Raw genomic sequence first — 19,727 nt, forward strand, 5'->3', positions numbered from 1 at the left:
GTAGAAGAACAAAGCATTAGATTTACCTAGCATACATGAATTGAAAATGTCGAACTTTTGCATGGATTTCTTTTTACCCGAAGCACTAGAGTCGTACCGTTCCTGGCCAGTCCAGTTGAAATTCGAGAGGGCTTCGTCGTTGAAAAATCGGTAAAGGATGTGAGCAATCTCCATGTTGGGTAGTTTATTCGCTGCCAGATATTTGATCTGTTGGAAGAATTAAAAATCAAAATGACGCAAAATGAGGGCAGAACATCCAATGAAAACTCACATATTGGTTTCTGATAATAGGATTCCGTTTGACCATCAGTTCCAACCGGTCGACATCTTCTTCGCATGACAGAGGAAATTCAAATCCAGCCACGCGAACTGATTTGGAATGCTTTCTACTTGGAGGACGTCGCTCTTTTTGGTTGATTTTAAGCTGCATATGAAGTCGTTTGCAGGCCGCATCTTCATGTACACGTGGGTCTACTTTATGCAACTTTATATCCTCATTTTTGTGAGTTTCTGCTAGTGGTTCTAGTACTGCATTACCGGTGGTTGAAAGTGTAGAATCCACTTGGATGGGAATGCTTTCCAGCTTTATGTCCTCCACGACTATTTCTATTAAATAGAGAAAACAGTTTGAAGTGGTTCGATGTTGCATAAATGAGGTACTAGATTGAAAATAAAGCTATGCCGTCTCGCAGTGTTCTACAGCTTAATTCAGATATTATTGTCATTTAGTTGTTTTTTTTTCTCTGTTTCCTACTAGCAATATCTTTAACTTATTTATTTATTTGACAAAATTAATAACTTTATTTGTAATAACCGAATTTTTGAAAAACCAATATGATTGTTTTTATATTGTTTGCATCAGAAATATCAAGTTGATTTGTTCCAATCAAACAGTAAGCACAAAAACCATAACCGGTCACGTATGAATCTAATCAAGTACTGAACTAATTCTTTCCTACAACAGTCCCAACGGGTTATCGGTGAAATTTCCAGTTTACTCTAGAACGAACACAACCAGCTAGTGTTCCGATTTTTCCTTCAACATCTTCTCCATAGATCTCTTCATCCGGAAGGTACGCTGACGCATTCTGTTACGAGTCTGCTTGATGGCCGTGGTTATTTGGTTGGCCAGTTCTTCCATGGTTAGCCCTTCCGATTCGTAGGCATCTGTGGAATAAGATTTTACTTGATACATCGTTATCACTATCAAAGCCATTGATCTCACCCATGAAACAACTGCTGAAAATATTGTAACCTTTCATGGCGATCTTGCGCCTACCAAGCACGTTTGCTCCATTGAAGTTATATCCTTCCAGAGCTTCATCCGAGAAAACTGACGGCATAAATTGGAATAGTTTGATATGTTTCGATTTGCGCTTTAACAATTTCACCTGCAAAATGCAATTCCAATCAAGCAATTTCACTCTAGTACTACTCCCCTCCCAATAGAAAATATCTTACATATTCCTCACGAATGTCAGCCCGTTCCGAAATGGTTTTTTCCAATCATTCCACTTCATCGCCATCGGAGATTGGAAATGTGAATCCGCCTAGGATGCAAACAACCCGCACCGGTGACAAAGCCTTAGATTGAGCTTTGGTTGCTTTTGTTTGTCTCGCTGTAGTTGCAGGTTTCTCCTGAATCTTGTACTCCCCTTCGGCGGTGCACACGACGTAGATATTATTTTCATCAGATTTATTGTCTGAAATGTACATTCATAATGGCAATGGTTAGTGAAATTTCTATTTTTTTATCAATTTTTTAAATTTTTTTTTTCAAGTCTTTCGAAAAAATTTCATTTAAACGATGAATTGTGTCCAACAGAATCAAGACTAAAATTACGAAAAACTAATTTTTATTTGAATGTTAAACCTGAAACTAAAATCAACGCGATCTAACGGTTTTTGCCAACAATCAACAGTTTGGCCACCTTGAGAACCTTAATGTCCCTATTCTTGAAGTCAAATTTGCTCTCGTGGTTGTGGTCCTCACGGAAAGAGTAGGCCGTTCCTGGTTCACCTCGCAGGGTGCTGATCCGACTTTTGCATCTGTGAAGGGTAATAACACAAAACTCGTCACTGCCGAAGTTATTCTAAATAAGTAAATCGAATGCCCAGAATTACCCAGATCTTTGCCGAGAGCAGTGCCAAATGATGATGCGTTCCCTGATTTGAGACCGGGTGTACAGGTGACCATCGATGATCAACTGCATGTTGCCGAGTCTTCCCACAATGAAGGTGATTTCACGGTCCTCTGAAATGATTGTTGCGTTAGAGTGACAGTTCTTGCTGATTAATTGTAAATTCAACACTGTTTAACTAAATCATAAACAAAACTTTCTTGATAGTGTAGGAATATTGTATTTGATTTTGTATTCTTCCTTAATCTAGTACTTTACGTAGCTATGTAAATAATCATGTTATGACTTCTGTAAGTGTTGCAATCTTAAATAGAAATGCCAATGAAATTATTTAAGAAGTGTGACATAAATTTGGACAAAATTAGGCGATTCCACCAGGCATAGCCAACCATCCCTAGATGATATCGGAGGGTGACTTCTCCGACCCCGAAGGAATCAGGTCAACGCATACTTTACTGGTCATCTAGGAATGCTGTACATACTTTTCTCCATTCCAGTACATTACAACCACATCCAATCAACACCTACGTCGAATCTCTAGCTTGATACGACCTACAGATACCATCCAACTGCTGACCGGTGGCCAAATCGTGATTATGGGCAGCGCAGAGATAGAAGACCAGCTTGTTGCTGACCACTACCTCGGCCGGGCACTGTTGGCTCCTGTATCGGCTGCATCTGTAGTGGCTTATTTGGTACTTCGTGTAGGTGAACGAGTATACCATGTCCTCCAAGAGTACTTGAGCCGCTCCGAAACGTGTATTCTGGTACACAACGGGGACTCCTTGGGTACTGTTTATAATCTCCTTTACGTTGTGCTTGGGTTTGGCCCGCTTGGAGCGAGTGGGCTTGATCGGTTTTTCATTTTTGGCCTTGTCCTCCGTAACGTATTCGATAACTGTAGTTACTGAAAAAAGAATGTAGCATGTTAGTAGATTTTCTAGCAGTACTAGAGTGAGATAAACTAAAACACGATTGGTGCATTAAAAAACAGAACCTTTATTTCAAAAGAAAAGGAAATCTCAAACAGATGTTTTGCAAGTCATTTACCTTTCATTGCCCATTCAGTAATTGAAGTAGTAGATCAACTCAATTTCTGGCATTTTATTTGCACAGAATTCAAATTACAATACGCTCAATCGCTAAAAAATAATGCTTGCACACCATATTATGTAGAGAACATCAAAAAATGTGCAAGTACCAGAATTGCCTGGTACAGCGTCACACGAACTCGATAACTCTTATTCTCGCCTAGGACCTTTCCAACACCGCTGGATGATTGTGAACCTGATTCTTGAGGATCAGTCCGGCGCTGCCGTCCAGGGTGATAATGCGGGCACGACATTTCAGCGAACGACTCTTGGCACACAGCCAGTAGGTTTTGCTCTTGTGGGTGTTGTTGCGGAAAAAGGCGTGGCCACCCATCAGCAGCATTGGGCGTCCCTTGCGGCCTACCACCATCTTCAGGTCCAACGGGAATTGGGTCTTTGCTTCGTCATCCTCATCGCCGTCTTCATCATCATCGTCGTAGTGCTCGCCCGATTTGCGTGTCGAATATTGAACAATTTTCAGCTTAACTGTTTGGGATAGGTTGGATGAAAAATTATGAACAGGTTAGAGCTATGTAATATGATAAAATATGGATTAGAATGTCATCTTCTTTTGAGCAAATGGGTTCTTTCGGCCGTTATAAGGTTTTTTTTTTCTATTGAAGTACTAGATTTACACAATCGCTTCGATGCATTTCTTTTTTTTCAAGCTGAAACAGCCTAAAAATAAATTTAAATCGGTAATAGCTCAAGTCACTCCACAGTGAACAAGAAAATAATAATTTGCTGAGGTCGTTCTATACTATTAGGCTATTACTAAAAACGAGGTACTAGAACAAAACCATTACGGAGCGTAATTTCATACAATGAAAAACAACTAAGTTTTTATTAAAACTCATTGGCATGCAATTTTACATCAAATGATTGTGTCGCAGTTACTTTGCCAAACTTCTCAACTCAGAAATCTCTTTTCCGTTTGGGACGACGGAACTCATCCTCGGTGAGATCCTTGCGATGGGTGTGCTCTTCGTGGGTGACGCGTACGTAGTCGTATCCGTTGATGTTCTTTGTGATGGCCCTTGCTTTGCAGCGCAGACGTTGGTAAAACTGGCACTTCCAGTTAACTCGCCCGCTCGATTCGTTGGTTTTGTTTTTGCTAAAGTAATATCCGCCATGAAGCAAACGCTGCGTTCCTCGGGAGGTGTACTCGTACACGGCTCGCTCGATGAAAACAGATTTGTCATCTAAAAATGAAGAGTAGTTTAGTGTATGACAATGACGTACTAGAACTGCAGTAGAATCATCTCTACTCCTAGTAAATAATAATTGGTCATCGGAGGTCATTTTACAGAGTGTTTAGGGTGAATATATCTACTGAAGTACTAGAATAACACTAAAACACATAATTTATTTGCGACGAGAAACCCTACTCTTACTTATAACCGATAGTTGCACATTTCAAAACGACTCATCCTTGACATGAGGGATAAAGGTGTTCGCCAAACTCATTGGGTTAACGCTCAACCCCTTTCGGTAGTTGATCTTGTACTGCTCCACCGGGTGGTAGTGTAACGTGTTGGTGACTTTCACGTACACCACGCCATTGATGTCCCTCGTAACGGCACGAGCCTTACACTTGTACCGCGTAAAGAGGGAACATTTCCAGTTGCAAGTCTTCGCCGACTGTCGATCCTTGGTGTACGCATGCCCATTGTGTATTAGTTTCTGTTGACCACGACGAGTAGTTCCGAATACAGCTGGTTCAAAAACGCCTAAAAATGCGAATAGTTCATATTAGTGCAGTAGCAATCTAGTACGTCATTGAATCCACTAAAGGAAACAATTTAAACAGGGTAGTGAACCCACATTCTGATATATGTATATTTTTCTCACAATAATTCAACAAAGAAACTACTTTTCTCTTATGCAGACTCCATTTCGTCCGCTTTCGTAATAATCACTGGATTCCTCCGGTACATCCGGACATCATGGCTGTGGGCATCGTTCGTAAGCCTTACGTAGGTGATACCGTCAATGATTTTGGTAATGGCACGGGCGCGACACTTCTGCCGACGGAATAAAGCACAGCGCCAATTGGTCGAATCCGGAAAGTCTCGGTCCTTGACGTATTCGTATCCATGGCAGATCAATTTCTTCGCTCCTCGTTGGCTGATCCCGAACCGGGCCACTTCCATTCCGGCTTTCGGAAGCATGAACCGTTCATAAATCTCCCTCCTGGCGAAGGATTCTGTGGAATATGATAAAGCGTCATGTTTTGTAGGAATTACTGTGAAGTACTAGAGTAATCATGTATTACAAAACTTAGCGAACAACAACTGCTCAAGATAACGGTTTTATTCTCTCTTGTTTGGTCATAATCTAGGCTGCACAGATTGTTCGAAGAATCCTGCGACAGCCAATGGGCTGCTGCTTCTTCTGAGGAAGGTATTGTTAAGGAAGGATTTCACCTGTCGTAGTACCGTGGGCTAGTTAATTACTACTACTACTACTACTGCCTCCGACGATGCCCGATGACGTCTTATGGTGATAGATTGATTTCGTCCATCACAACTAAGCTTGCATTTGTAGCACTAAATGCGCTTCCAGTACTGCATTTGTTATTCCGTTATCCACAACCAAGTAACAATCGCTTTGACTGGATGTTTCACGGCTAAAATTAGGCGATGCAAGAAGTGGTTACGATTGGAACAAGTGCCTAAAGTTGGTATGAAAGGGCACTAAAATGTATAAGAGGTGATGCATTATTCGATGTAGTACTAGATTGAATGAACATTAAAGACCACGTGAAAAATCATAAAACGATTGCAGCGCAATATCACTATTTTACTGGGGTGATTTTTTGCTACATGACGATTAATCACCGTTTCACACAGTACTAATTTTAAACAATAAATTAAAAGATCATTGAAACTGTGTTTGAAGTTTGCGGCGATTTTTTCAGAAATTCAACAAGAGGTTCTCAAGAAACTTTAAAGTTCATAAAGAAACTGACTACTCAACCATTGGTATTGCGGAAACTTATGAACTCAAGATAACTAAGCAAATATTACTTAAAAATCACGGTTGAAAAATATGAGGAAGGTCGATCAATTCTGTTAATTTTTATCTCTTGGCGGATCGACTGAGAAGTTTACTGTAGGAATTAAACGGCTACGCTGTCTTCAAAACGGAAAACGAAGTTTATTGTTTGCCCGACGTTTCGACACTGGGGTTTTGTGTCATCTTCAGGGGTACTAAAATTTAATACATGTACTAGTTCGACGAATGGTCGATAGTCACACACACACTGAAGCAGCCATAACATCACTAATTGAAACTACAACAGCCCTAATCCAACACTGTATAGAACACAATCACAGATTCAATCTTGACCAAACTCAAATTATTGACCACAGTTACAAACCGACGACACTACCATTTCTAGAAATGTGTCACATTACAAACTCAGACCACACAATCAACAAACGAACAGACGTAGATAGACTCAGTACCACATACGCAGCTTTGTTGCACAGCATCAAGACGATACATGAACGCGACAAACCGAGCACAACACGACAATCTGACGATGAAGCATAGTTATTAAGATAGGGCATTTCTGCTACCAAAGCTTGTTCAACCATAAGAAGGGGGTTGCTAGAAGTAGATTTGCGCCAACAGCGTACAGTCCGTTGCAAAACTAGACAAACGAAAATTGTGTAAGACAAAATTTATAATCAGACAAGAAACCCGACAATATTTAAATCTTTTATAACAACTTCGCAGCATGTACCAACAACAAAACAACCAGACAGTTACAGTTAGACGAAACATAAGACCAAAAACGAACAATTAGTGTAAGTAATCCAGACCAAACTTTGTATCCATTTGTCGAACTAGTACATGTATTAAATTTTAGTACCCCTGAAGATGACACAAAACCCCAGTGTCGAAACGTCGGGCAAACAATAAACTTCGTTTTCCGTTTTGAAGACTGCGTAGCCGTTTATTCCTACAGTTAATTTTTATTTGGCCTCAAATCAAAAACCGCCGTTGATGAAATTACAATGATTCGTGGTTGTGTGTATTCTTCAGAACAACCAAGCCCGGAATCAGCACGTTGGTAATGGCACGTCCTTTGCACCCACTGTGCCATTTGGTACACTTCCAGTAAATTTTCCCGCTGTGCGCATTGTTCTTGATGTACCGATGGCCCTGATAGTTCAGAACGTTATTCCCTCGGCCGGTTGTGTAGATGGGCTTCGAAGGTGAACCATCGCTTTCAAAATTGAACATTTCATTGTTTGCCGAAGGCATCGTTGCGGATTTGGATCTACTTTTCTTCTTTGCGGGTATTTTCACAGATTTCATTCCCTCTGCAGAACCAGAACCGATAATCTCCGTAAAGAAGTAGATCTGGTTAAAGTCGTTGTCATCTATAAAGGAAAATAGAAATTCATTAATCTCATGCAAAAACGACACTCTTCAGGATTCAAAACGATTGCACGAAATACAAAGTTTCAGTTGAGATAGATTTATTTCACAATGGGTCTTCGAAAAGTAAAATCCTATGTGTGGCAGAACTGCGGGATTTTCGCTCTACGAATACAGGGTGATTATGTGTTCCGCTGCGAGCTATCAACGTGGGAACCTTTTTCTCCTCACTGTTTGCCGGGGTGATGACTCTAGCTTTGCAGGCTGTACTTCCCTGGAATTTAATTGGAATTTGTTAGTTGAAGAAAAGTTCTGTATAAACAGACTAACTCACCTTTTTAGCGCAGATCCAATAGGTTTTGTATGCCCCCTTACGATTCTTTACGAATTTGTAGCCATCAACGTGCAGCAAAACGCAACCACGTTGCCCGACGGTGAAGTATATTTCCTTGGGTTGATCATCTTCCACTTCTTCAATGTTAACAATTTTAAACACTAAAATGGAATCCAAATTAACTGATTAGTCATGCTTCAACGTAATGCAAATATAGGGCATAGAGGAAAACTCCACCACAGTTTCCACCAACTCATTAATGTTTTATTTACAGAGTATCATATAAGATTGCAGTACTAGAATGGTTCATGATTGTGTGTTGGATATCGATCCACCAAGTTCTCTTCCCCGTTTCTCAGTGTGTAGGTCAGAACCCGTGCTTTACATTTGCTCATGCCTGCCCTCGCACAAGACCAGTACGTTTTGTTTGCACTTTCCTTGTTTTTGGTATAGCTGAACTCTCCTAGTTTTAGCTTGCGACTTCCTCGAAATCCGGAAACGTATCGGACATAGAAATCTGATATGTGGATTGGAATCATTAGCTCAATGCAAAACTGTCCGAGAATTCCTAAATTCAATAAAATGAAGTACTAGATTGAATTCCAAAGACGTGTGTATTTTATTAATCTCTTGCAAGTTGTTGCTTCAGTCGCTTCAAAAATCCGTACGCTCTGGGTGAGGCCACTACCTGGTGGTTATGTATCACGTTCAACATGAAAAACTCTTCGAGAACGGATTTAATCCGAGCGCGACACTTGTACACGGTAAACTGCGAGCAGCGCCAGTATGTGATATCGTCTCGCTTGACGTGTCGATTGAAAAGATGACCATTGTGCCGAAGCTGAACAGTTCCACACTTGCTAATGACATACTGCGGTGCATCGCATGTCGGGGACATTTCCTGAACTGGAATTGTAGTTACAAAATGTTAGCAAAATTAGTTGGATTTAGTTTAATCATAGATGAACGACTCATAGCTTTCCACTAACTGTGAATAACAAGTATGTGCAGTACTAGAATAAAAGACGAAAACATGTCAGCAATATCTAGGATTAGTGTGAATAACTCAGTACTAGATTATTCGACATTATATATTGCAAAATACATGAAAACAATTTCATATCAACAACGAAACAAGTTATTTAAAAAGTGAAAAGAATGTGCGGTATGTCAGCTCTCCTCCGACCTTAGCTCGGTTGATTCGATTCAAATCTGAAGGATGATTGTGCGTGGCTGAAATTAGAAAACAATTGCTTAGTCATTAAAATTCATAAACCAGCAGTCCAGTTACACTCACCATTGGTGTTCGAAATAAACAGATAATTCCCTTCGCTCTTGAGTCGACCACGGCACTTCTGCGAACGATTGTGTACACACTCCCAGTACAGTATGTTCTTGTGGGGACCCTGACGACGCATATTGGATCGATATATGTGGTTTTCGTGCACCAACAGAATACCTCCCTTTCGACTCACGATGAACATGTAGCGCTGTTCGTCATCTGCGGCGGCACACTCATCCAGTTCTACCGTTCTCGTGAACACCTTTTTTCGTGGTTTTAAGGGATCTGAAATCCATAGTGAGAAATAGTAGTCATTTACCATACATTAATTTTTAACTTAAAGTAAATAACAAAATATACAAAGTTCTTTAAACATTTCAAGTTTATTTAACAAGCTTCAAACTTTCATTGATTTTCTCTGCCGAAACTTCTGCATGCGACGTCGAGCGGTAAGCTCTCTCACCACAAGTTTGATCTTTTCCTCGAGCAGTATGTGCGTCAATCCATGATCAGCCCATGCTTCTGAAAGTGAATTCACGACTTGTATTCTAGTACTTCCCCAAATAGTGGATAGAGAGAAAAACCTATCATACAATCGATGAAAATTTCATAGTTTCTCATCGGCATCTTCGAATCGCCAATGTTGTTGGTTCCGGAGTAGTTGTAGCCCATCAGAGCATCGTCGGTGAAGAGATACGAGAAAAAGTTAGTTACGTCCATCGTCGGGGGCTTCTTGAGCGACAGGTAGCGTACCTTGAGATAAAAAGTGAAAAATGCTGCATTCTTGGTTTGATTCCAAACGTTAAGTTGTTTGAAAGCAGTTGCGAAGACTTAAAAATGCAATTTTAAAAAAAGGCCTTAATATTGAAGTACTAGAAGAACCAATTTAGTAGGCTTTCACTCTGTTGGCAAATAACAACATCTAAGCCTGTTTGCCAGTAAAAGAAGTTAGTTGAACGCGAACTATTCCAGCTTATTACAACTAATCTAGTACTCCGCCTAACATGCTCTATAAATCAGTTGAAAATGACATGTCTAAATACGATAACACTAGTCTGGTCTAATCCAAGCCTGAACGCATTTGCTACTCACATATTGCTTCCTCACATCGAAATCCTTCCGAACGGCTTCCTCCAATCGTTCTATTTCAATCATGGAAGTCAACGGGAAATGAAAACCATCAACATGGGCGGTAGAACGCTGCTTGTGCTGCTCGACAGTTTTAAGCAATTGCTGCAGTTCCTTGTTAACGTCACACATTTGAACCTCCAGTTGCATCTTTTCGTGTCGACTCGACGCCATGCCGGTCATTTTGTTGAGACTTTGCAACCGATTCCGCAACTTGGCGATATTTTTGGCTAGAGGGTATACAAAAGAAAACTAAATTGTTGGTATAATTGTGGTACTAGAATTTGAAAAGCATCTCAATGACAATCTCTTCGTTGGAAATTATTTTTAAAGGATCATATTTATTGTGTGGCTTCTCTAACACTTCCAAATAAACAGTTCTGGTTCAGTTACTAAATCAAGTACTAGAATATCGTTTCATAAGTCGGATTTTCAACTTCCCTTGCACTGCCAGGCATCTAAAAAAAAAGTGTAGTTTAAGGCAAACATATCAGGATCATCCAAGGATCATACTGCGATCCAACACTTACCCAACATGCAACTAGTGAATATTTCATAATCTCTCATGGATTTTCTTTCCAAGTTGGAACGCTTCGTCCAGCAGTATCCGACCAGAGATTGGTAGGTAAAGATGTGCTGAAACACGGTGAAAACGGTTTGATCATCGGTCAGTTTCGAGCGTAGGAACCTAGTCTGAAAAATGTGCAAAAGTTACGAACAATCGAGCTTTACTTCTTTTTTCTATCCAAAGCAAATCAACCTTACATATTGCTTTCTGGATTTTTCGTTACATCGAACGGAAGATTCAAGCTCTTCTATAGCTTGCTCAGAACGTATAGGGAAGATGAACCCAGCGGCGGAATGCGATGTAACTCCACGATGTGAATTTCTCTGGGGCGTTTCAGCTGATTCCATACCATGAAATTAAGAAAAAAAAGTTACTCTCTAGAATGATTAATGTTAAGCAAATCTCAGAATTAGTTTCAAAAGTGGAAATATCATTTTTCTACATTTATTCATATCCTAGAAATCTTCAAAGCTCTACAATCTTAGACCTAGCTCGAAAATTGCGCACGTTGTTGCGAACATAGATTCGTTTGATAACGCTTGCCATTTTTGATTTCAACGTTTCCATGGTAAATCCGTGACTGCTCCAAGCCTCTGAAATGGTAAGAACAATGTTAGTATCATTGCCATCTACAATGATGAAGAATTTACAGTTCCGAGTTAAAAATGAAGTACTAGCTCCGATAGAGATACTTACCAAACAAACAATCTGTAAATATCCAATAATGCTGCAGTGATTCTCGCTGTGTCATGTCGTGTTGAGCGTGTTTTTCGAACCCGTTCGCACCGGTAGATAAAATTATCGAGGGCCAACAAGGGAGCCCCACGCTGGCTTCTTATGAACGTCCGGCACTCGGCGGCATCGTCAGGGGTAAAATCTAAAACTGTACAAAGAAATAATGGATTTATCAGTACTAGAATCAAACGATGGAAAATTTTGAAATAAGCGAAAACACGTTGGTTTGTATTGCTTCACGAACATTGATAGTTTTATTATTGCGATTCAGAGGTAAAAATTCAGCTTAAAAATACATGTTTACAGTTCAACTGGCAAGCCGTAGTCTTCTAATTTAGGCAATACGTCGATCTTGATCAAACCGATATCCGGGGAGCCGCTGTCCAGCAAAGTAGAACCACCGGATAAAAAGCTTGAACTGTAGAGCCCGCTAGTGAGATAGCTCGGCGGTGGATCCGCCCTGGCTACATCTAGTACTTCATCCACCATATTGTTACGTCGACTAATCTTGGCAATTTTCTCCGTGTGTGGATCGTGGTTGTGCTGCGTTCCTGTGAGAGCGCTCAGCCTGCCATTCACAATCACGCATCTAGCCCTGCAGCGTTCTTCCTTCTTCTTTCGAGAGTAGTTGTGGCACCGCCAATACATCTTGTTCCCTCTAGTACTGTGACAGTTGTACAGGAAGTCATTGATCACCAGACACGGCGTAGACCATGGGCTTTTGATGAACTTCAGCTCCTGCGAGTAAGCACCTTAAAACGCCACAGATAAGTAAACAAAGGTATTCTGTTAGTTGATTTTTTAAATGATTTATTCATACTCTAGTACTGGAATGAAAGACGATCGATTTTTTATTGAAACTCGTTTATCAGAAAAAACTGTACGACATTCTGCATTTAACTCAATATCGCTCTAGTACTACAGTGAAACGCATAATTTGAATTGAACATGTTTTACTATTTTTCATGGATCATACACACTGTACTGGTCGAAAACATGTCCTCCATGCAGTTTGGACATTTCATCCGGATGGTTATGCAGTCCGTGAAAGTTTATAACCTGATTGTCTCTAGTAATGCATCGCACCGAGCAGCGGTTTGGGCCTTTCCGATTACTGGAAAACGTACATCGCCAGTAGGTGGTATTCGTCGCCTCGACCCGTTTGTTGGAGAAGAAAACATATTGTTCGTAGATTAGAAGTTTACGTCCCCAACGACTGCGAACGAATAGCAACCTGTTTGGCTCCTCCTTGATTAGTTCAGGCTCCACCAGACGGTCAATGAGAACTGTAAAGATCGAATGTGAAAATTTTAAAAATTCAACGTTCTTAATCACATTCACGGTTCACGGTCTGATAACACAAATTTACTTATATCAACTAAATCAAACAGAGAAACGAGCATTTCAAAAAGGCAATTTTTATTCTGCTGGTGCTACTTTCAGGAATGCATTGCAGTCATCCAATAGATATTCTATCATCTCCGGAGGCATGTGGTCATGTTCTCCCTTGACACGCTTAATCTGAACGTTGTCCGTCGTTATCCGAGAGGGACAACTTTTCAGCTTCGAACGCCTGTGAACGCACTCCCAGTAGCCCAGCTGTTTCCGTCGACGGTTCAACGTGTACTGATGGCCTTTGTACAGCAATAGAGGTTTGCCCTTCCTACTTCGGACGATCTGTACCGCCTCACATTCGATTTTGAAATCTAGAAGAAACAAAATACATTAACCGATTGTAACTTTATGTTTTTGAATACTTTAAATAAAATATAGTAAAATAAGATTATTGTAATTTTAAAAGAAAACATATTTTATTCATTTTTTAAGCCGAATCACATATTGTAATTGTGGAATACACGGTTCCCAGTGAGGATAACGTTCTATAAGAGATGTGCCCGGAAGCCATGGCCGTTGCTATCTTTATTGTGTCTGGTTCATGATTGTGTTGTACTAGAAGAGAACAAAACATATTGTTAGACTATGAACATTTTACAAACCGACACAATCATCACATACTATTCCAGTTTGAAATGTATAGTTGATCGCCCACGCTTTTCAGTCGCCCGCGACATTTTTCCGCTCGGTTGTGCACACATTCCCAGTAGATGATGTCTTTGTTACGGCCGCATCGACGTAAGTTCGATCGATAGATGTACCTGTCGTGAACCAAATGGATGCCTCCCTTACGACTGGTGAGGAATGTATACACTCGATCCGACGAACCTACGCATTCGTCATCTTTGAAGATCATCTTCGTCGAAGATGATAGCTCATCTGAAATGGACATTCGTTAGGTCTTATTATATGTTGTTATGGTAACATGCGGAATTTCTCTACTTCTCAGACAACTTTTATCTGCGCGCACTTTTTCCAATCTTTATTTCACGGTTTATTTTAATTGTAATACTAGAATGTGTTACTGAGGTGCCGCATAGAACGTATTCGTCCCACTCGTCATCATGTCTCCTATGTGACTCCCAGGTGCTCCATGCACGACTTCCTCAATGGTATCCCGAACGACCAGTTTGTAATCGGTTCCATCGTCGATGACGTCCAGCTTCTGCGACGCCGAAATCGGTTCCCTAGAGAAGATGTCCAGATATTCCTCCAAATCTTCCGGGTAGTCATACAGCGGCCGATTCCTGATCTTACTTTCATGGTTCTCATGAGAATGCTGTCGTTTGGCAAGTATCAATTTGTTGAATTTGGTAACGCAAATCGCCTTGCAGCGTAACTTCGTAACTTCGATGCACCGCCACGTGGTATTGCCGTTTTGCTGGGTCAATTTCCGATTGTACAGGAAACCCTTGTACACCAATTGGGCATTCTTTTTCTGACTACGAACGAATTTGATCGCACCGGAGATAGAAGGTGCACGATGCACTTCGATGGGTTCCGGACTTTGGTCAACCGGTTTATGGACAAACGTGGTGGATGATTTTGTACTATAGTTAGGGATATGCGAAGCTCGGAGGTCACTCTCATGGGTTCCTACGGAGGAAGGGAAGGAATTTTATGTTAGACAAATACGCATGGATAGTCAGTCAAACGTGTACCGTATAATCTTCGGGACCTTAATATGAAGGAATCAGCAAGTCAATACAAGGCTCACAAAGATGAAAGGACCAGGTAGATATTAGGATTCGGTTAGATATACCAGATAAGTTGTAGAAATGAGGTAAAACATATTTTTAATTCAATAGCGATGAATTAAACGGTATAGAATCTAGTTTCGATGTGTTTTCCACTATCTCCGCATTAATGAATACGACATGATATCAAAATGGTGTACTAGAACTTAATTGGGACAATTTAACAGATAGTGGACTGAAAACCTAACGATGTTTCAAAGACTTTTTCGTCACCCTGGCAATCTCCGTCGCATTTGGAAGACGAGATAAGTCAATTGGAACCAGAGGAATCCACGACTTGGAACTCTTTCTTATGGGATGGTCGTGGTACAGCTCGCCAAATTTTATGTACCTCTCACCGATTGTAGCGGAACGTGCCTTGCAGCTCTTGCTTATACAAGACCACCAAGTAAGGTGTTTGGTTGTTTTCTTCTTGCAGAGCCTGTATCCGTGTAGATCGAGTACTTTATTGCCTTTGGCACTCGTGGCAAATGTCAGAAGGGTTTCGTACCACTGGCCTACGGTAGGCACTGTCGCAGACGGGAATGAGGTTTGTTTGTCTGGAATTGACAAAAAAAAAACGTTGTTAGAAAAGCATTGAGTACTAAAAATATTTGCATGTATTATTTCTTATTAATGCACGTGCATGTAAATGATGTAGTAGATTATAATTAATTCACAATATTTTGTTTATTTTTAAAAACTATAATGATCATCTAAACAGCTTACACTGTTACTAGATTGTGCCGTCTTTTTCGTTAGCATTCTTGTTTGAACTTGGTAGAAAAGAAGGAGCGATAGGTACTAGAGGAGTTAACGTTTTAGATAGTTGTGATATAAGATGCCGGGTAGGTTTTGTTCAAACAGGACTACCAAGCTATTCGTTCGCCATTTCTATACTGACACAGTATACACATCCATGTAGATCGCGTAACAGCTTGCTTAGGCGACGCGTTGTATGTCGATGGGCATGGTCGTAGGCCAGAATTGAGTCGGCATGTCTAGAATAAAAATAATGACGTCATGTTAAATATGGCTTTCTTTCCTGATTTTCCGTATTTTTTTAGTTTTGGTTTTCACTTGCACAAAAGTCTACGCTACAAACAGAACAACATTCTAGTAAGCCTTTTTTTCCTGGAGACTTATAGAAAGTCTACTGTATAGTTTACTGAGTCACATTATAAAAAGACCAGGTCGATAATGAGATTCTGTCAGATATACCAAATATATTGTCGAAATGAGGTACTAGATTACATTAAAACATGTTTTACTTAATACATTTAAGGCTAAGTATCAGGTATCAGGGGTAATCAGCAAGACTATAATGAGTGTGACGGCACAGACAAACAGACGTAACACTTGCGAAATTTCCATCGGCCACGCTTTTAACGATCATTTTAAACTTTCATAGTTGAGGCTTTCACAACGCCGAGGCGCGCGCTTCGTTTTTCTATGTGTTTGACGTTTAACACTAGCGCCTTCTGTTGACGATATGGCACAACACAGTGATTAGTGCAACTTTTCCACCAGAGGATGGTAGTGTGAACTGGGCGATGGATTTCCATGAAAATCGTTCAAAGTGTTACGTCTGTTTGTCTGTGGTGACGGGTTCGGGTTTTTCATCATGGTAATTTCCTTGACTTTCTTGGCATAGAGTATCTTCGTGCCTGCCACACGATAGGGGAAAGTGGGGTAAGATGCCATTTTTCAAACTTTCATCGTTTTCAATGATATATAGCCTCATTTCTCAGGCTTTCAAAGTGCTTACAGCAACTAGACAATATTTGCTCGATGCTTCAGCAAAAAGATTCATTAAACGATTGCATTTTCATCGATTTTCAGCGATTTAAAAAAAATGGCTCGTAAAACGGAAGCAGTGCAAAAAGGCCATCTGACATGGGGTAAGATGCCACTTCATGAAAACATTCAAAAATCACGTTCATCAGTTTTCGGACTTTTTCGACTCACTTTCACCCCTTTGTCAAGCTTTTTCCGCCGTTTACTCAATACATGGAGTGTCACCCCCTTCCCCGCTAAACGATGGTCGTCATAGAATGACCCCTTACATGGACATGCGCCTCCATGTGTGCCTCAATCTCCTTGGAAACACATGGCTGGTAATAAAATCACCCGAAAACCTTAATTGCAAGCACGAAAAACCGGAAGTTGCCAATTTTCACTGGGAAATCAAAAGATTTCCGTGGGTTTGGCGGCCTAGCTTCTAGAAGAATGTTTAATGCATTAATGCATTAAAATGCATAAATTTCTTGACACCATTCACCTATACCACTCCTATTCGCAAAACAGTCCCATGTTCGCTGGGTTTCCCATTCAGGAATGATTTTATGAGTTGGCATTTTGGGCTCTGTTCCTATATAGACATCCAAAATGGTCATTGGCAGAGGAGGTTGTCAATAAGTAACAGTAATTTCCGTCTGATCATTTGTTCCGAAGGGATGCGTCAAACATTCACATTGCTAGAGAAGATCTTACGTCAACCATCGCAATCAAATAACTGTGATGCTTGTGGAGGATGTTTCCGTCATTTGTGCCGGGTGACCATGACTCCCATCTCCATTTTAATAAAACGTGTTTAATACCCTTTCTATTACCCTTCTCCCATGAATACATAAAATGACAAGTTGATAAAGTTGAAATAGATATAATAGGAACAATCTCATCAACAAAGAAGCTTCGTCGTTAAGCGACAAACAGCTGGGCTAGAATTTTCTCCCAAATGCAATCGTCATCCCGCACGATTTCCTCGATCTAAATGAAGAAACACCGGTTTCGGGTAAAAAAAAACTGTAAATTTGAAATGCGTCAAAACTTGTCGTAAGGCCTAACGTGAACAATACGTATGCAATTTTAAACGCTGGGATCTAAAGGGACAATACATTTTCACCACTGGATGGAATAGACATCAAAAACTCCGCATTGACATTTGTAAACAAATATATTTATGTCGATTTATGGGCCTTTTGCAGTTAGAAGGAATTTCCCAGACAATTTTGATGCATGGGAAATTTCTTGCCTGAATCGCTAAGGAAACCGTTTCAATTCGATTGCAGTACGCAGTTGCGAAGAAATGGCATTCTTGTGGCAGTCAGTGCAGAAAGTTTCTAATAGAAATCGGTCAAAAAAATTCTTGGGCGATTCCTTTTGAACACGAAACTAGGCTTCAAAGTCTATTTCAACTCCAATTGGAGAAACACTCCATTTAACAGTGCCAACCTGTTCAGCAGCAGAAGATTTACGATAACTAGGGTGTGGAGTCATTTAGTCAGGAGAACCTACTGTTGGCACTTTCCACTATTTTTAGTTTCGTAGCGTCGTGTACTTATAGCTCAATCAGTTTCACACCACATGGCTAGAGACCGAACGTATTCTGTACAAACAATCAAACCAAGTAGTACAAAATTGACTGAGTTATAACGGAAGTACCCAAAATTGGGTCTTCTCCCAAAATGGTGCCAGACCCTATGTTACTAAATATTGCTCTAGAATTTTTGAAATTCGCATCAAAACAAGCACACCGGATGAATAATAAGAAACACATTCACCTACCTTCAATTATTTCTTCGTTCAGCAATGCTAACAGGATTTTCCCAGTCCAGGTACCTCATTACGGCACACTACCTTAGCGCGAGTGCGAAACCCAGTGAATTGTGCGAAAGGAAGATCTCTTTTCTTTGGATACTTGCAGCTGAAGTCAATATTTACGAGCTGATAGCCGGCAGTGTTTTGCAGCAACAGGTATTCATCCCGTAAGTGCTGATAACTCGGCCCCTCGTTCCAATTTGGTGATTATGTGTAAACAAATGGCACTGTAGTTGCTTCCCATCGTTTCTGGACGTTATCGAACTCGCCGTGATGGTGTCGGAACCAGTTCCTCGTCTCCCGGTATGCTATCACTAGAATATTTCAAAAAGGACTTTGTTTACAACAAGCCCTTCCATAATCGATCACATATTTCTTACCCGCACCTGATGTGTTGACATCGACTAACGGCTGAGCTGAACTTGCTGAAGGCTGCGCATTTTGCCCAGGTATTGGGCGTACGACAGAAGTAATGCAGTGATAGTTGTGAATCCGGTCGAACAAACATCCTTTGGCTATGCGTCTGAGTCTGATCGTCTTCCCTTTTTTCGTAGTGATACGATGCTGGTTTGCACCCGATGTGCTGAAACGTAAACAAAAACAAAACAGTGATAAACAAAACGATCGGCGTGCGCGGGGAACGACTGAAATCAAGAATAACATTTCAAAACATCTCGATAAAATCAGGATTATAGAAAAAAATAAAGTGGAAATTGTTGATAAATTAAAATTAGATGCTTATAAAGCGCTGACTACGCTATGAGTTATTGTGATAGAAGATATGTTTTTTAAAGTAGTTTGTAGTTAGTAGGATGTTTTGAAAACATATTCATGTTTGTACGACAAAACGCGCAAAATAACGATATTGGAAAAAATGCTTTAAAGTTCTGTGGCATAACGGACTAGTTTCTCACGTGTTAATCTGCCAAACTTATTGATGAATTCGTCGACAAGCAGATAAGTAATGAACATACGATCCTTCCTTGAACGGATGCTTTGTTGTTTTGCAGGCTTTCCAAATAAGTCTCCATTTTTTAATCTACTTATCATACCATGTGCGTTCCATTGTTATCGTGACAGATTGCCGAGCACAGCTTTCTGTGAATCTGATTCTTGGATTCCTTGTAGGTTGCTGCTTTTCAGCGGCGTGAACACCGACGGCAACCCCTGTGGATTATGAAAAAGCTGTATTGTGGATTGGTCACCTAATTGGTTTCTGAAATTTATATGCGTGGAACAATATCGGCCAAAAGTTTGGGGTCACTTTCGTAAAACGTGGAAAAGTGATTTGGTGATATCTTCGTCATCTATAGTTCAATTTTATT

At 40.4% G+C, this 19,727-nt stretch overlaps 3 protein-coding genes and 3 long non-coding RNA genes across 7 annotated transcripts in view; 1 reads left to right on the plus strand and 5 right to left on the minus strand.

Moving 5' to 3' along the window:
- LOC109404086 (uncharacterized) overlaps positions 1-19,727 on the minus strand; it is a 65,815-nt gene that overhangs the window by 1,018 nt on the left and 45,070 nt on the right. Inside the window, exons 1-3 of one of the 2 annotated variants that reach the window (XM_062847353.1) lie at positions 1,226-1,385; positions 272-1,167; positions 27-207 (exon numbers count right to left, since the gene is read on the minus strand). In XM_062847353.1, the coding sequence (XP_062703337.1) occupies positions 27-207; positions 272-649 (559 nt within the window). In that variant the 5' untranslated portion in view covers positions 650-1,167; positions 1,226-1,385. Of the gene's footprint in view, positions 1-26; positions 208-271; positions 1,168-1,225; positions 1,386-19,727 lie in introns of those variants that run through there. The other variant, XM_029867882.2, reaches the window with a different exon arrangement.
- On the plus strand, positions 6,491-7,197 carry LOC134287845 (uncharacterized). Its single transcript, XR_009997585.1, has 3 exons — positions 6,491-6,909; positions 6,977-7,047; positions 7,110-7,197. It is a non-coding gene; the product is annotated as an uncharacterized LOC134287845 (long non-coding RNA).
- LOC134287846 (uncharacterized) lies at positions 7,709-8,953 on the minus strand. The gene is made up of 2 exons (XR_009997586.1): positions 7,959-8,953; positions 7,709-7,898 (listed from the first exon to the last, which is right to left on the minus strand). It is a non-coding gene; the product is annotated as an uncharacterized LOC134287846 (long non-coding RNA).
- On the minus strand, positions 9,022-9,526 carry LOC134287847 (uncharacterized). Its single transcript, XM_062850885.1, has 2 exons — positions 9,256-9,526; positions 9,022-9,191 (listed from the first exon to the last, which is right to left on the minus strand). Exons 1-2 carry the CDS (start codon positions 9,440-9,442, stop codon positions 9,097-9,099), a joined length of 282 nt encoding a protein of 93 aa, XP_062706869.1. The 5' UTR covers positions 9,443-9,526; the 3' UTR covers positions 9,022-9,096.
- On the minus strand, positions 11,897-13,964 carry LOC134287850 (uncharacterized). Its single transcript, XR_009997589.1, has 2 exons — positions 13,688-13,964; positions 11,897-13,621 (listed from the first exon to the last, which is right to left on the minus strand). It is a non-coding gene; the product is annotated as an uncharacterized LOC134287850 (long non-coding RNA).
- On the minus strand, positions 14,088-15,567 carry LOC134286836 (uncharacterized). Its single transcript, XM_062848539.1, has 3 exons — positions 15,540-15,567; positions 15,162-15,362; positions 14,088-14,662 (listed from the first exon to the last, which is right to left on the minus strand). Exons 1-3 carry the CDS (start codon positions 15,565-15,567, stop codon positions 14,088-14,090), a joined length of 804 nt encoding a protein of 267 aa, XP_062704523.1.

The sequence above is a fragment of the Aedes albopictus genome, chromosome 1, assembly GCF_035046485.1.
Source record: "Aedes albopictus strain Foshan chromosome 1, AalbF5, whole genome shotgun sequence".
Taxonomy (NCBI): domain Eukaryota; kingdom Metazoa; phylum Arthropoda; class Insecta; order Diptera; family Culicidae; genus Aedes; species Aedes albopictus.